General features: G+C 49.7%; 1 protein-coding gene across 1 annotated transcript in view; it reads left to right on the top strand.

The window, feature by feature from the left end:
* LOC128724807 (uncharacterized) overlaps positions 1 to 15,334 on the top strand; it is a 33,652-nt gene extending 18,318 nt beyond the window's left edge. Inside the window, exons 3-10 of the mRNA XM_053818528.1 lie at positions 9,898 to 10,064; positions 10,196 to 10,347; positions 12,667 to 12,905; positions 12,977 to 13,169; positions 13,254 to 13,485; positions 13,576 to 14,742; positions 14,813 to 14,955; positions 15,035 to 15,334. Coding sequence (XP_053674503.1) covers positions 9,898 to 10,064; positions 10,196 to 10,347; positions 12,667 to 12,905; positions 12,977 to 13,169; positions 13,254 to 13,485; positions 13,576 to 14,742; positions 14,813 to 14,955; positions 15,035 to 15,334 — 2,593 coding nt within the window. The remainder of the gene's footprint in view (positions 1 to 9,897; positions 10,065 to 10,195; positions 10,348 to 12,666; positions 12,906 to 12,976; positions 13,170 to 13,253; positions 13,486 to 13,575; positions 14,743 to 14,812; positions 14,956 to 15,034) is intronic.
* Positions 15,335 to 17,799: the final 2,465 nt, after the last annotated feature.

Here is a 17,799-nt window from a genome sequence, read left to right as displayed (position 1 = left end):
TTTGCTGCCTTATCGTGTTACGTAATACGGCTGTTGTCGAAATTTTCCGATAACTTCGGGGAAACTTTCGATTCACAGGATCATAGCGATCGAAAGATGAGTAGAGAGAGAAAAAAGTATGAGCATGTCGCATTCGTCGAAACAATCCGGTCGTAAATAATTTTTAATTCATCCGCCCACGCATCAGCGAGCTACAAATCAATAGCTTTACGCTGCATGCACCTCCACCCCCACGCGCAAACAACGTGCAATTTGTCACTAGGCTAATAGTTTCGCAAATTGTACAACTGAAATCTCACTGGTCCCGCTCGCGAGGAAATTGTTTACCGTGCACAATCCTGTTTGAGAGCGTGGACGAGAAGTACACGGACAATGGGTGGGAAACTAAGGGGGGGGGGGGGGGGGTGAACTGGAACCCCTCAATGAGGCCGTGCCACCCCCAGGGTTAGATCGGGTTATCGATTGCAAAATGATACGTTACCCCACTCGAAGCGTATCGGGCAACATTGTTGCAGCCCAAGTGCCCGGCCCACTACTACAGCCAAATTTTATTGCTTTTCCAACCCGCTCGGTGGGTGGGTGGGTGGGGAGGTAAGATCATCCCCCTTCTTTCCCGACACCGGCATCGTCCGTAATCCTCGTTGATCGTCTCGTCGGGGGAAAACAAACTCCCACGTTGTCGTACCGGGGCGTCAAGTGTTTAGCAAATGGCGCCGCTGCTTGTGAGGGCAGGTCGTAAAGTGATTAGATTTACTTTTGCTCCCTTGCGCGAAGGTGTTCCGAGCGTGTTGCGAGCAATTTTCTCCTGCTGCAAGCCCTTTTGCAGGGGACCTGCGCTTTCATTTCCAAAGGATCCTGGGTAATCTGTCGTCCTTTGAAACATCATCTCCTACCCGGCACTTTAGCAAGAAAGCTGCAATAAATTAAAGGAGGATTTCAGAGTGCGAGAACTTTTAGTTCTCCGGTCAATTATTTACGGGTGGGTGACCGGTACTTTGGAAGGTGTCGAAAATTTCCCCCAATATTTTGTTGAAGGTCAGGTTATGGTGATATTACTGACGGTAAAATACGAGCTAGGTTGTGTATTGCTTCAGAACTCTGCATGTGTGAAAGGACAATGGGAAAGCCATTACAATGACGAGTTCTTAGAGGCGTACAATAGCTCTAAAAACAAAACAGGGCCCGCTGGGGTGGACTAGTCATTTGAATAGATCCTTACATGCCGCCCACAAAGAAATAGGAGAATCGGTATGCTCAAATTGTGGTGGACTAATAACGGTGATGCGTCTGCCAAAGGTGGTGAGATTAACGGTTGGCAGATGAGTGGTTTTGGCCGGCAAGCGGATTAGGTTTCTTTCGGCAATAGGTCAAGACCTTTAAGGAGGTTTTAGCGCCGGATAAGTATGTAAGCAAGGTCAGGTATTTGGTTGAGAAAATGCGACGTTGGGTAATTTAATTCACGCTTGCAATTCTCCAGAAATTTTCCCCAAAGCGCCCATAAGTTTGGGTAGTTAAATAGCAAAATAAAGACAAATCGTACCGCCCAGGCTGCAATGCAGAAGAAATGTAATGCAATTACGAGCTGGTTCCATTTGCTTTATGTCACCGTAACACGTTAAGATGATGCCTCGATATCGAGAGGAAATGCTCGCAGTACGCCTTCCACGGCTACAAAGTGTACTCCGTCGCGTACATTGTAAGCCGGTCGCTTGGTGGTGCTTCGCCGGTAGTTTGTTTTTCACCGGAAAAACCGTTTCCCCATAAAGCGCCGCCGAGCCGCTTAAATTGCTGCCAACCAATGGCCAGACCAGACCAGGCCCCTCTGTTTCCGAGAAACAGGCGCCTGCATCGGGCATAAGCTAAACGTTATACAGTATCCTGCACCACTCCGGCACCGATCGCTGCCATCAACCAAGCAATCGAGTGGGTGTGTTTATGTGTTTGCTGGCGTGGTCTTTTTTTTTGTTGTTCCTCCGTTGTTGTTGTTGTTGCAAATTTTCGTCCCACTTCCGAGGCCATCTCCCCAGCGAGTTTTCCAGGACGCAAGGAACGGTGCACGAAAATGCGCTCCGACCCCAACCGACCTCGAACCGACGTGCGAGTTGTGAAAAGGCGCAAGGCATTTGTGCATTCATTCCTGCAACGACTCCACCGTTTCCTGGTGACCGCGTATTGGCCTCGAACAAACACACACACGCACGCACGCAATCACACGTGTGTGTGTGTGTGTATCCCTTGGGAAGGGTTTTTGCGCGTTGCAACTCGCAACACCCGCCATGACGCTTGCTGTTTGTGCAGTAATTATTTGCATATTTACAATGTTACCCCGCGTCATTGGTCAGGGAACGGCGAAGGTGGCCACCCCAACGAGGAGGAGGTGGGAAGGTGTTGACAGAACGGTGGTGTGGGAGGGGAAAAATTCACGTCCCGTATCTGGAAGCAATGCAGTAAATTGAAGGATTTGAATAATCAACATCCCAGCGGCAAGCGAGCATTCCCATCCGCGTCATTTGGCTCTCCCGCGCGCCGTGTGTGGCCCTTCCGGATGGGTGGGAGGGACGTGTGAAGTGTGTGTGTGTGTGTGTGTGTGTGTGTGTGTTACATTTGTAACGGCTCACTTCCCACCCTCGCAGTCCACGCTGAGCGCAAATGTAATAAGCTGTAATTAGTGTTACCATTGTTCGATTGGTCACTTCATGTTCGCTGGCAGCACACAAAAAAAAAACTGCGCAGTAGCAAGCGAGTGAGGACTTGGGCGCCTCCATCACGGTTCCATTGGACCTTTCGCCATTCGTCGGTGGCTTTTTTTTATGCCATTTCCGTCCGTTCCCAGACGAACGGTAGCTTCACGTGACACACGGGGACGGTGGAGAAACTCAGAAGGTGGAGCTTTCCCTGGGGGTTGCGTCTTCCGGATGTGATTTCGAGTGGGACGTAAGAGCGTCCTAATCCCGATCGAGGCACCGACTTGGCGGTAAACCTGTACCTAACCCACTCGAGGGTGCTTTGCAGTGGGTCTTTTCTTCTTTCTTTTAACCCTCTCGACCATCTCGTTGGTACAGGTAAACGAGTTTATCGAGGCTTATCTTCCTGTGAGCTTGAAACGAAGCGTTAATAAGTCCAACTGACGAGGCGCGATTGGGTTGGGTGCCGCGATCGCATGCATTTATTTCCGCACTCGGTTCCAAAACCTAGCAGCAGACAAACGTGATCGGTTGATGGCGCTGTGTGTGTGTGTGTGTGTGCGCGTGTGTGACCCTCAACCGGGCGAGACCTATGCATGATGGAAACGGGCCAGGAACGAGGGAGAACTGATTCGTATTTCCTGCGCGTCGCGGCGCCCATTGATGGCGGATTCAGCCATTAGAGGGAGGTTGATTAATTATCAGCGTCACAGGCGACGCTCGTTGTGTTGATATGGTGTTACATTGTTGCGTCAAAACCCTTGGCTGGTGCACGCCATCACCCTCGCGTGTGTGTGTGTGTGTGTTGTTATGCCGTCCGAAGTGCAGTGTTTGGTTTGGTTTCGGAATTACGGCCAGCTTGAGTGAGTGGCGATGAGTTTAGACGATGCCGATAATGCTTCCGCGATGGGGGTTTTAATTTTTGCTCATGCCATTCAAGCATGTGCTTTCAATAAGCAAATTGAGTATTGATCATTTTTTCAGCCAACTGCCGCCGCGTTATTACGGAATATTTCGCCCGCTCACAGCATCAGGATGGCACATAATTGATTGCTTGAATTCCGCAAGCGTCTTCTTTATCCGGTACGCGGTACGGAAGGATAATTGGAAGGTCACTTAATTATTCGCTCGTTGCCGTAATCCTGATCGCTCTGTCGCACCAGGCAACCAGCACGGAAACATTTTATCAAAATCCCCCGAAATTAATCGAGCCCACTTTTACCTGGCTCCTTTTTATCCTGGCGAATTTTGTTTGCCATTGTCCCGCTTACCCGGCTCGTTCATCGTCCCCCTTTGCGAATGGGCATTATTTTTCGCTGATCTTAACAACAACAATCCACCCATCGGCGAACAATGGTGTGCTCGGGTGGGCGTGGGTTTGCCTTTTTTTCCCTCCTTCGGAAGGCGGCGCTTTTCCTTCAAGTGGCCAGTACCGTCGAACCTAGCGCTGTCGAACCACTTACGGCATTAGAATACGCCATTTAATCTAGATTGGCATAGCGTTTGCTTATCGACGTTTTTTCCTCTTCTTCTTTCCCTTCGATGGGTGCCTTTTCTGTCATGCCCAATCCACTCGCGCCCACGCTGCTTCAAGAGGGCCGCCCCTAACAACGCGCTCATCGACAGGTTCCAGCGTTTTGCGATGCTCTGCCCAACAGGAATATGTCGCCTTTTCCACAGCATATTATCTGCGGCGGAACAATGCCCCGGCCACGCGTGTTCTATTGGAGGGCTTCGGTTATGGATGTGTGTTGGGAAAAAAAAAATTGTAACAGGACAAAAAAGAAAAGGATACGCAGCCACCGTCGTTGGGCGTTCTTTGGGGATAGAATTTGCGCTTCCCCGGGCATCGAAAGACCGCTCCGTGGGAGGCGACTTCAGTTGGTTGTTTTTCCATGGCTTTGCTGTGTTGCCAGGCGCTTTCCCGAGTAGATCTCGTTACCGATTATGTGACCTTGTATTTGCGAATTCTTCAAATTCTATTCAAAACCGTCGCGCACTCAAAACGGCAGTATTTCCTGGGGAGATACTTTGCTTCACTTCGCTCTCTATCCATCCGTTCTGCTCCGAAACATCCGTGTCTCAAAGTTGTATCAATTCGTCCCATTTCGTTCTCTCCGTTCCGTGTCTCGGGTTGTGCAGAGTGAGAGACCCATTTTTCCAGTATTTTCCGACCGTTTGTGGTGCCTCCCGCGTACATGTTCTCGGTCTTTCCGGATGTTTCGTCAAGAGAACGAAAAGGCTCGGTTTTTTTTTGTGTGTGCTTCTTACAGCAATCGTGCTCCACCGCGGGAGATCATCATGTTGCCGGTTGCTTTCGCCATGCTTCCTGTCGCATTATTTCGGTAACGCGTGCTGAGTTACCGCACGTTTTGGGAGCTTTATTTTTCGCTCGCTTTCTTTGACTAGCGTGAATAGCTGGTTACATGTGCCGCGGGAATGTAGTGAAAATAATTCCGAATTTTCCCGGAATCAAGCAAATGGAGGCGCTGCCGAAGATGGACATGACGAGGATTAGTGAGGAGATGATTTTCCGCCGTGTTTACGCCGGTCTCGTCACTCTTCCATGCTTTTGCTTCTTTTAAAGAAAGAAAAAATTACTTTCACCGGAAGCGGTCGCTCGGTATGCGTGGAACGCTCATCAATTGGAGCGTTTGTCGAAGCATTCTACGCCATCGCGTCATCGCTGGTTGAAGATGAATTTGCGGGAAAAATCTGCTCCAGCTGAATGGGGTGATGCTGCTGGAAAGGATTTTCCGAATAGCGCACTCGACACATGACACTCGAACGATGGTGTAACGCGTTCTGCTTTTCTTTTGCTTGCTCTCCTTCTCCGCTCCAACGAAGGCAAGCGTTCTTTTTGGTGCGTCTGTTTTCCCGGCAACGACCGACCGTTCTCGGAACTCTTTTCCGGCGTCCTTATGATTCCCAAACAGCTTGTCTGACGAGAGCTGTGGTCAGGGTAAGTGGCGGTGGCCTCTTTCGAGGAGCAGCTTTCTCTCGCGAACTTCACCTACCTACTCAAGCAGGGCAGGGATACACGATCTCGAGAGCTGGGCTTTGTGGGAAGGATATCCGAAGGATTCAGGAGCGTTGCTTTCATGTACTTTTCCAGTGGATTGAAAGCACCGCCCGGAAGCGGATGGGGGAAATTTTGAATGAGACATTTAATTAATCATCGAATTTATTCGCCAAAACCATCTGAATGATGTAAGCCGTTTCCGTGGAATTTCCACCCCCGTGAGCTTACATCGTTTTTGGGGGGGGAGGCTTTCGAGCCGATCCCGGGGTTTTGGCGCGACCGTGGCGTGAGAAAAATGGATCATTTCGGGGAAATGCTTCATGGATCCGTAGTAAGAAATCGGTCGTAATGGAATGTCGCGCTTGGTGGCTACTCGCGAGGTGGCGCAATGAAAGCAGCATTCATATTTTAGGCTCCACCGTGATGAAACGGAACGATGATAAATAAAAACCGATGAATTGGGGCAACACATTCGATGATGAAGGAGCGGCTATCGTGAGATGCTTTGATAAGACGGGGGATATTATCTCTAATTTTGTCGCAACAATATCCCATCTTGGGACTCGGGAACGGAGAGAGCTTGCTGTCGAGTAGATGAGTGGGACATCATTCAGATTAATTGCTGTTTGAATGTGTTTCCTTGCGCCACAATTGAGGGGTGGTTTTTGCGTACTCACGGCCCCATCATCTCACCAGCGCGGAATGAATCAACCAAAACACAATGTCTTCGCAATGGCGCTAGTTTGTTTGTGAGACATACTTATAAAAGCAACAAAACTTTCCTCCATCGCCTCTGGGACCCATTTCCGGAATCCAGCTGCAACGCGAACGCGCGGGGTTGGTTTTGATGGCATTTTTCCTGCCACCTCGGCCGGCTAACGTTCAAGGTTTCTTCGTCGTGGTTTCGTGCTGAAATGTGTGCAGGAGAGCAGAAAGAACCGCCGGGAACGGGCACGAGTGCCGTGTGTAAATATAGCTTGCAGATGCATTCGACTACCGCAGGATCTGCGGACTGCACGAACCCTTGCGCGGGTGCTAAAAATAAATGGCACCCGATCACGGTGCCGGACGTGAGATTTATCGTGCTCGCGGACCTATACCGTGGCCCCGGTTGCGATCGCAAAGTGCATCGCGGCTTCTGACCAACACCAAGAAGCCGAACGAACACCAGGCAAAGAAGCTGGACGTGCGGGTTGACCTTGTCCCCGTTTCGGATAGTTTTGTTTAGCGCAGCGTCTATACACTCCTCCTGACATTCCCAGACGGACAGAATGTTGGGGCCTTATCCAGCGCAACACGACACCCGGTTGGATAAGAGAGAAAGAGAGAGCGAGAGAGAGAGAGTGAAAGGTAGCAGCAAACATCGCCGCTGGCGGCAAATCGATGCCTGGAAAAACAAAGCCCTCGCGGTTTAGGGTTTGCTTCTAAACAAACAGGCGAACCCAACACCAACACCGACTGGCGTTGCTTACATTTTGCTTGCCATTTTCACCCGTGCCTGGCCGCGTGCCGCGATCGCAACCCTCCTCTCGGGAGGGGGTGAAAATTGGCGGGTAGAAAGCGAATGCCGCCACCGAGGAACGCAACATTGTTGCACCGTCCAAACAAGGTGCAAGTGCAACGAGTGCAGCGCATTAGAGTCTGCCCTCTCGCGGCCGTTATTGCACTAGCTGGCCATGCACCAATTGCACCATCATCACTCGATGCCGGTGTGCAACTGCAACCGCAAACAAACACTCCAACACCCTCCTTCGGCGCCAACTTCCTTCTCAGGCGTTCCCTTCCGTCCTGGTTTGAGCGTGATCCCGGGACAATTTCTAAACCCCCCCCTTATGGCCGGGTACTCGTGAGAACTACTCGGTGGGGTTGATATTTGAACCCGCCGGTCCCCGTCTAGACTTCGACCCAACTCACGTGTTTTCCGCTTCGTCCCTTCCTTGACCATCGAGAACCATCGAACGGGAGGCACTCGGCACCACTCATCGCCTCGAAGGGAATTGCATTTAATAAACTCGGGGGGGGGTTTTTTTTTTCTTCTCGAAATGGGACTCACATTACAATGTTGAAGCGCACGGTGGTTGAGGCACGCCCAGACCGGATGTGATTAGAACGCGTGTTTTGGGCCGCAACACCCGAAAAATTTGGGCCACAACACCGTGGGACGATGATCACCTCAGCTGGATGAAGGATTATCGCTTATTGCGTGTGTTCCGGGAATTCAACACGGAAATGGTTTGTGCGGTTTGTGAAAGCGAAAATGGGGAAAATCCCAATTTTCACCGGCTTGCGGAAGGATCTGTTTGATGTTCATTGGGGCAGGCTTTCATACCTGCCGGGGCGACTCGGTTATCCTTTCGTTCCACAAAATGGATGATTTATTATTTTTCCCACGGATCGTGTAACGGGGGATCGTGGTATTCACTAGTGCTGTTTTTCGAAGGCCATAAATTCTCCAAAACCCCGGGATAATTAGCCCGGATGGTAGAAATGAGGCTGATTTAATTAAGCCATCGCCCGGAACCGCCAGGAACTAATGTGAGGCGCGATTTTGTGAAACCGTTTCCTCGATTTTGCAGCCAAGTGAGGCGGAACGATGCACGCTCTTACGTATGGTAAAATCAATCCTTCCTCGAAGTTGAGTTATAATTCCTAGGAAGCACCGATTGCTTCGGCGTATCACTTCACATCGACGGAATGTCAATAATGGGTGGAATTGAATTAATTACCCAAGGATACAGCGTATCCTTTGGCACGCTCGCTCGCTTCCGCTTTGAAAATACTGCCGCTGAACCGAAGGATTAACCAAAAAAAAAAGGAGATAAAATACGGAATAGATAGCGATGGGAATAACCTTCGCAGGATGTGTACCGAGACGTTATTTTGGTGCTGGTGTAATTGCTTCAAAGAGCCACGAAGGCTTGTGCCGGGGTACAATTATCGATTTCCCGTCCGTAACGTTGTTTCTCCAGCTCGCAATGTTCATTTCCACCGAACGTGGCGTTGTTTGTATTGCGCAATATCATCGCATGTTCTCGCACGGGCTGAGGCAGAACGGTATCCTTCGAGCTTCGGGTTCACAATTGTTGCCTGATAAATGGCCGTCGTCGCGTACCGTTTCTGATCACGATTCTGAAGCCGTCGCTTTCAAGTAGCATTAAGCTTTCCCGTTCAATGTATTTCAGCTACTAAGTACGTACACATTGATTTGCTTTTCAGCATCAAATGCTCGGCCACCGTACCTGGGGAAGCAATTCCTCCCGCTCGCAAATAGATGGGTCGAGAAAACAGAAAGAAAACAGAAAGAAACACGCATCCTCGACGCGGAAGAAAGATGTCTATTTCTAATTCCATTCCATCGCTTATTCTCGGCAGCCGCTCTTGGCATCATTTCGTTGCGCATTTCATAATCATCTCGAAGCGGCTTTTTTTTGCGAAGCCAATCGTGCTGCGAGTAGGATTCATTGGAAACCCACCATTTGCGCACCGCTCCGGTGAGGTGCTTTGCAGTGATTGATTAGATATAAGGTTTCCGACCTGGGGATGTCTTTTTTTCGCGGGCTGCGACTTTGATAAAAAGGTTTACTTTCGATCGAACACATTGTGCGATGCTCAAGGGATGAGCTTTTTCTATTATACCAGCCACGGAGATAGATGCTTCTGTTGGAGTTGTGTCTGGTCGGTAAAGATCGCTCAAAAAATCCACCAACTGCTGCCGTTGGAATGGTCAACGATTCGGTGCCGCGTCTCGGGCGTGACCGCAGCTCAACAATGAGCTTTTCAAACCCTTTGAAGCCACTAATCGTTAGCAAATTGAGCGCCCATTCGCCGCGCGAAGGTGATCATTTTCGCACCATGGTTCCGGTTTATGTTACCATTTTGTGGGTGTGCGACTTTGTTAGACCTCTGGTTAGCTTATTCCCGGGGAACTGGGAATGGAACATTCCATTCCTAGCTCATCGATCACGAAGCGTTTGTGCCTTAATGTCTAACTAATGATCACGCGTACCTTTCCAAGCGTCATTATTCCGGTAGGGTAGCGATCGCGATCGCAAGCCACTAAAACATGTTTTCAGCACACAACGGTGGTAGTTTCAGCGCAGTACCAGGTTTGGGGGTGGCAAAACAGCTGCCCTCAAAATAACAATCGCACTGAAACACACCCCATTTATTTTTCGCTCTTTTGTCTTACAGAAATGGCCGCGAGGCGCGCAACCGCGCGGAAAAGAACCGACGCGACAAGCTTAATGGATCGATACAGGAACTCTCGGCTATGGTGCCGCACGTGGCCGAATCACCTCGCCGAGTGGACAAAACGGCCGTCCTGCGGTTTTCGGCCCACGGGCTGCGTGTCGACTACGGTAGGTTCTCGATCGCGGGCGTCCTTACATACGTCCAGTTTATGGGCTCGTGGAGTCGATTTAAATTTCCTTCTTCTAGCCGACGCCTTTAGCAAACCCCTTAATCGACGCCTGTTCTGTGTCATTCGCAGTGTTCGGCAAATCGAAACCAGAGGAAACGGTCAAACCCGAAGCTCAGGACTCGCTGTTTCGCATGCTGAACGGGTTTCTGCTGACGGTGACGTGCCGAGGTCAGATCGTGCTGGTATCGCCGTCCGTGGAACACTTTCTGGGACACTGTCAGGTAGGTTGACGTGCCTTCTCGCCACGCCACCGATGCTCCAGTAGAGCCGTTCTCCCGTTCGGTAGGAATATGTGTTATGACTCTAATGAGATGTAATTAGCGGGTCAGCTCGTTTGGGATGGATGTAAGACAATCGCGGTAAGGCTTTCCGACAGTTTCGTATCAAATTTATCTCGATCATGTCACTCGGTGTGTCAATGGTTCGCTGCTACTTGAGTGAGCTGGTTTAGGTTGTAGTCGTGTCAGACCAACACTTGTAAAAGCTATTGCATTCGAAACGAGTTTGGTGGCACATGTTTTCTAAGGTCGTCGTGCAGGTTTTGGGTTCGATTGAGCTTTCTCTGGTAGGACCACCGGAGTATGGCGTGATCCATGACTTTGCCAGCTGGCTGTGCTGATTGTGCCAAACCGGAGGCCGAATGCTTTGACGTATCTTCCGGCAAACCCGTCGCCGTCGCGATGTCTATCGAATTTGTTTGAATTCCAAAACGCTTTGCCCACAGCTCGGAGCTTTACTCTCTCTCTCTTTCCATCGGTCTCTCTATCTCTCTCTCTCTCTCTGACGAATGCATCGCTGCTGATTTTTATGACCCCAATACCTCCGAACAATCACATGTTTCGAGCTGCTCGCAAATGCCGAATGTTAGCGGTGTGTTATTGCCATTGCTTTGTGCGAAACCGACCTGATGTGTTTTTGATTCGCTCACAATCCACACCATGGAAACGACATTCCGTTGAAATGTGTTTCGTGCGGTGGAACCGGTACGTTCGAGTGCCATTCATGTTATTTTAGCGCAACTTTACAAGGGTTGTATAACTGTCGGTAGACGATCGACGCCGTACGAATGCTCGAAATGCATTTTTATGATAAATGCTTGTTTTCGGTTGCAACATTTACAATGCGTTTTCGTCCCACCCCAGTCGTTTGTGATGGCGAACAGAAATATTAACTGTTCCACTGTTAGTGCCAAGGTGTCTAGTGCCAAGGGCGACAATAAAAGGACGCCAAGGACGACAAGTAAAGCTGCGCGATCTCGATTTATCGCTCGCTCCATGGAACGGAAATAACTCCTCGCTCAACAAGTCGGCGACGGTGGGGACGAATGGACAAACACAAGTGATCGAACCAACCAGCCTCCATTATCAGCATGCGATGGCATCGAAGGAGAACCGCAAATAATCTGACGCGAGTTCTTGCCACCACCGAGCGTCCTGTTGCCTTCACGAGAGCGAGTTTCTTGTGGGATATTTTAAAACAAATCTCCCTCACATACCGTTGCACGCAGTTTTCCCGGCTCTTGACGCCTTTATGCACTTTGTCAGTTGCATCCTTATCGGGAAACGGCGAGAAGACTCGGTCGCGATTGCACGCGTCGTGTCGCCTGATGGCGGGAAAACATAAACATTCGTGACTACGTGCCCAACGGAAGGATGCATTCGCTTGTTTGTTTATCCCCTGTTTTCGATGCTTCAGGGGCTGTCGCGAACCACCCCGTCAAGGTCGCGCCCGTTTTGCGACCCGGGCCGCGAATCGACGAGACACACTCTTCCGCTTAGCGCAGAAAGGCATCTTTGCTTGTAAAGCATTAACAATTTAATTCGTCTGCGTTCCACCAGAGCGTAACAATGCTTTGGCGGGAGGGCAAGTGCGTGTAGCGAAAAAAAATGGCTTCGAAACGATTCCAGCCGATAGGAACTGGGCGTTGGTGACGGCGCTTGTGTTTGGGTATGACGTACCAAAGCTTGGTTGTTGGGAAATTCATATCGCCACGGTGGCTGGCCATGGGGCCATCGTGTTATGTCGCAAATTTGTTCGTAATTCGTACCCAATCTATGCATCTCGAATCCCCGGGCCCGAGCCTATCTGCGCATCATGTCGTCCTTCTTTCGTTAGGTCGGTTATACATATTCTGTGTGTCCGTGTGACGGGGGTTTGATAGTGAGCGGTCACTACAAAATACGCTGCCCAAGGCTTATCAACAGGCAGCCGGGATTAATGGCTAACGAGTGGCGTCGTAAAAAAAGCACAAACGTTTGTTTGATTTCTTTGACAATCGATCATTTTTTTGATTAGCTTCATAAAAATTTTACTACTCATTTTTTTTTTTGCTCGACTCAATGCGATATTTTGCGAGGGGAGGCGAAATAAAAACATATACTCCACCAATAACAATTATGACGCGTCGTTATAGTACTTGAAAATGGGGTTTATTTCCTAGGAAACTATAAAACTGCTCGTTTGTGCGATCTTCGTCGAATTGTAACAGACCACCCTGCTTGATTTGCTAATCACGTTCGCGTTCGCTTTCTCCTTCCCAGACTGATCTTTACGGGCAGAATCTGTTCAACTTAACGCACCCGGACGATCACGCGATGCTCAAGCAGCAGCTGATACCGTCGAATCTGGGCAACGTGTTCGATGCCGGAACAGCCGCATTACTCAGCACATCTGAGGGCGCAAGCTCCAACGATGCGGACACCGAGTACCAGCGATCTCATGACGAGGAGGAAGAAATCGACCGGAAGTTACGGCAGGACCATCGGAGATTCACCATCAGGTATGTGATAAGATCTGACCCAGTACAAATTCAGACACAGTGGAATAACAAAAGGACCTTCTCGTTTTTAGGATGGCACGAGCTGGACCACGATCCGAGACAACGGCGTACGAGCTTGTCACGATCGATGGGTGCTTTCGGCGGGCAGATTGCGCACCCCGGGGTTCCCCGAAGGCGGGCTCGTCTTCCGGCATGCAAATGGTCCGGCGAGCCCGTGGCCGGGACGATGCCATGCCGTTGCACAGCATCAACGGGAATGATATCGTGAGTATCGATTTTATTCACCCACAAAGGACTCTTGTTTCATCTGTTTGCTCACCTACAACCGACCGTTCGTTCTACTTGCAGGTACTAATTAGCTTAGCGCGTGTGATGAAGGTGCCATCTATCTGTGATCGTTTGATTGAGGCTTGCAAATATGAGTACAAAACGCGCCACCTGATCGACGGGCGAATAGTGCAGTGCGATCAGCGGATATCGATAGTGGCCGGTTACCTGACCGACGAGGTATCTGGTCTGTCCCCGTTCACATTCATGCACCGGGACGACGTCCGGTGGGTGATCGTAGCGTTACGACAGAGTAAATATCACATGCCCCCTACAGTAGCACTTCTTCAGCTGTCTAAACCGACAACCGTTCTCTCTCTCTCTAAACTCCTCTGCAACACAGTGTACGACTACAACCAAAACGGCGAATCCTGCTACCGGTTGATGTCGCGCACCGGGGACTTTATCTATCTGAAAACGCGCGGCTACCTGGAGGTGGACAGCGATACCAAAGTGGTGCAGTCGTTCGTCTGCATCAACACACTCGTATCGGAGGAGGAAGGCCAGCGGTTGGTGCGCGAGATGAAGCGCAAATTTTCCGTCATCGTTGACAAGGTGGAGCTACCGGATGAAAGCGGTGAACCGGTGGTCGAAAATCCGAAGCAGATCGAGGAAGCTGTGATGAATCTGATCACCAATCTGCAGCCGGACAGCGAGGACAAGCTGTTGATGGCGATGCCGGGTTCACCGGCGAGTAGCGTCAAGTCGGGTTACGGTGAAGGTGCACCATTGGCGATCGTAGCACCGGAGAAGAACTCCATCAAATCGGCCATCGTGAAAAGCATCAACGTGGTGTCGATCGCGTCTAAAACGATGCGTGAAAATCGCTGCTCGTCGGTGGCAGGTGAATGGTCACCGCTGAGCGAGGATCAGCAGAGCAGCAACGGAAGCAGTGGCACTAGCACCACCGGGATGGCCAGTCCTAATGGGTTGGCATCATCCGGTGATCCTGTTTCTCCTTCCCAGGCACCTTCGCGATCACCCACGGGTGTTGTGTCACCAGCGCCACCCCAAAGACCAACGGTGCTGCATAAAACGGACCCGGTGGGGCAACTTCCGACCCACGAGGGACGTGGTGAACGTGCGGGTGTAGAACAGCGCGTCCCACCATTACCCAACTCGGAGCACTATTTTACGCAACCGTTCTCACCATCGAACGGTACAGGATCTGTTCCCGTGTCCGTGCTCTCGCCTGCTTCGACGCACTATGGCCAACGAAATGTCCGCAGTCCTTTTGGTGGTGGAAGCGTTTCATCCCCTCCGGCAGCGGTGTACACGCGGGCTGGAGGTTGCGAAGGTCCTGCAGGTGGTGGAGGCTCGTTCAGTCGAACAACGACGGTGCTAAAGCGCACGTACAGCAACAGCAGCATAAGCAGTGTTAATTCCGTGGAAAACTTCAGCGACAACGATACGCTCGTCGGAGGCGCAGTGGAGAACAAACGAACTAGGATGAACCTTGGGACCCCTGATCTGACTACGTGCTTCAACGACCTTATCAATCCTGGAACAGGTAGCGAAGCTGGTCCTCGGTGTACTTGTGGACGAATGTTTAATTTTCGCGTTTTCGTGATTTCCCGCAGATCTTACCTCCTTCTTGCCGAGTTCCTTCGATGCGTTGGATCAATCCCTGCTGACGATGGAAACGACGACAACGATCATCCGCGATCGCGTTAGCGGTTACTCGAATCTTCACGACTCGCAGGATCGATTAGAAAGGATAGTGGTACGTATGCGTGGATGACGCGGCAGGAGAAGGAGATTAACGACGTTAACGTTATTCTCTGTGTCATTTCGTCCACCAGGAAGAGCACCAGGAGCAGCGTGAGATGCTACAGTCAATTCAAGAAGAATATCAGATGCAGTTGCAGTCCAACGGTGGGACTAGGGCGATGGCCGATCCTGACGCCAGTGGGGAGCTTGTTGCGACCACCACGACGGCGGACGTGGTATTCTGTAATTCGCTCAGTGCCGGTCCAACCACACGTCGGTGCACGAACACCACCACAGCGGCGTCGATGGTGCCTTCTGTCATAACGTCCAACGTTGTCCAGCGGCCGGCACCGAATGCCAGCACTGGTTCCGAGCTAGATCCGGGTAGTTAATACCTGTGTCCACCGTGGAATGTCATCAATCGCTGTTCCTTCCCCATCTACTGTCTATCGTCGTCGCCGTGTTTACTCGTATGTCTCCGCATTCGAAGTGTCCCGCTTCGATCAGCTCGTACCATTTCCAGCTGTAACCAAGGCCCGTCCGTCCGTCCGTCGAAAGTGGTGCACCAGCACGTCATTTACGCGGCTAAGCAGCTGCACTATCGGTGGCTAGATGGGTAAAGAATCCGCTAAGGCCTTGAGTAAAATAGTGCGTACTCTTCGTACTCCCAACGTGCCGCTATAGCTAGCCAAAGCCAATGTACACCTTGAGGTGGACCGAATGTGCACTAACCCAATTGGACCCAATTGTAGCGAGTGGAGCGTCATACCTCCGTTCAGACGAGCTGGCGAAGCCGTGGCGATGGGTACGAATTTTCTATGTTCTTGAATGGAGGTGATGTTAGATCGATCGAAGGTGATGTGTTAATCGATAGGAGCTAATTTTAACTGGAGGAAGAGAAAAAAAACCTGCACGCACGCACCCGAGTCAACGAATTCAGCATACTAGTGTGGTTATACAATGATAAACTAACCTTTTCCGCTATGAATGTATATATTTATACACATATTTACACGATTGGGAAGTGATGATTTAAAGTATTCTCTCACGCGGCAGTGAGTTAAATCTTTTGTTTGTTTTTAACCTTTTTTTTTAGCCATTCACGTTCAGTTTTGTTTGCCACGTTCGGTGAAGCAAAAACAATTAGATACTCCAACCAACGGTAGCAAATCAAATTTAGCTGCGCGCGCGCGCGCGCTTCGGCAAGAGGAAGCAGGCGAATCGAGGATGAAGAAGAAAAAAAAAACAAAAACATTTGTGGATAGTTTCCATCTTAACGAACCAAACGTTAGTTTAGCTAGTTTCACGATCACGATAAGAATCGCTGTGCAATGGGAGGGTTTTGGGTGGTGAAGTTTTATGCGTTTTTAAAATGGCCTTACTCGATGGCAAGCCCGCTCTCGAGCCACGAGCCGTGTGACGATTCTTTTAGAGCTAGTAGCAGTCAAGTCCTATATTACCATAATTTATCCAGCGGGCCCTGCCGGTAGTCGGCCGCTCCCTGTCCCGTTTTATTGTGCTTATCATTAAATAGGTTAAATGTGGTCGTACTTCGCCTACGGGTGTACCGTTGCCCACGCAGTTGATATAGTTTTACAGGTTATTTCGTTTTTTGTTTGTTTTAGAAATGAAAGTGAAACAGGTTGAAATGATTAAGTCTTGCTTCTTCTAGCAGTCACGAATGGGATGGGGACGTTAAGAAATTAAGCGGGGCGATAAGCAAGCAGACCAATGGTACACACAAAGAAAAACACAGTTACTGATATCGAATAAGGTGTAATTATTAGCGAAATGAAACGACGTTGTTTTTTTATATATTATATATGTGTGTGTGTGTGTTTGTGTGTGAATGCGTGTTGAAAATGTGAGCGGAATGTTTGAAGGGAAAGTGCAAAGGAAATACCCCATTTTCCACCTACGTTACATTGCGGTGAACGAGCGCGTGATCCGCCGTTTTTGAGCCAGCTCCATTCCAGATGTAGCAAAGGCAAAATAACAATACTTCACACAACCAAATGGGCTCCAATGGATGGTTTCTCTAGTATACTGGGTGTATAGAACATGTACTTGGGGTATCAGAATCCTTCGGCATGGGAAGGATTATCCTTGCGGTAAAATTTAAATTCAACTCACGTGGAATGTGTGATTTGCAGCGATTCAAGCGCGACCAGAATGAATCAGTTTTAATGATTGAGATTCTCCGCCCTCCACCTTAACACTCTGTTGTCGATGGTCAGGAACGATTACAGACGATTTCTCGCTCATGTGCGATCTGTGGCGCTTAAAAAAAATAAGGACACCCTACAAACAGGAAGAGAGAGCTGGGAAAGGCTTTAATTCGTCAGGTCTCACTAACGACGGTCACACCATAAAAGCCCCATGATAAGCTAATGTAACAAACCAACCCGATTTCCTTCTTACCATCACTCCACACGCGAGCCCTCGATTCTGACTTCCGTTACAGCAACGCGTTCCAAAAACGCATCTCGCGCCGCTTATATATCCGCGGAGTTATGCAAACATGAGAGAAAAACAAAGAAAAACCAAATTAACAAACACCTGAAAAGAAACGAAATAAAACGCAAAACAGCAAACTGAAATCGAACCGCCGTGTACGCGCACTTTCCCGTGCTCCGAAACACGCAGGCATCGCCGAGGAGGCATCAGACGCAAAAGGATAAGAAGCAAAAACAAAATGAATCAAACAGAAAGGCGCGTACGTATTATCTTCATGTTTGGCTTCCCACAGTTATGTTTATTTGCTTGTACATTGTTTGCACTAACATTATAGGCTTGCTGTTCATGCATTTCCTCCTTTCTCTCTCTCTCTCTCTCTCGCACTTTCTTCATCGCGTCG

This window comes from Anopheles nili, chromosome 3 (assembly GCF_943737925.1).
Source record: "Anopheles nili chromosome 3, idAnoNiliSN_F5_01, whole genome shotgun sequence".
NCBI lineage: Eukaryota > Metazoa > Arthropoda > Insecta > Diptera > Culicidae > Anopheles > Anopheles nili.
The sequence above is the reverse complement of the archived record's forward strand: the minus strand, read 5'-3'. Positions and strand labels throughout refer to the sequence as shown.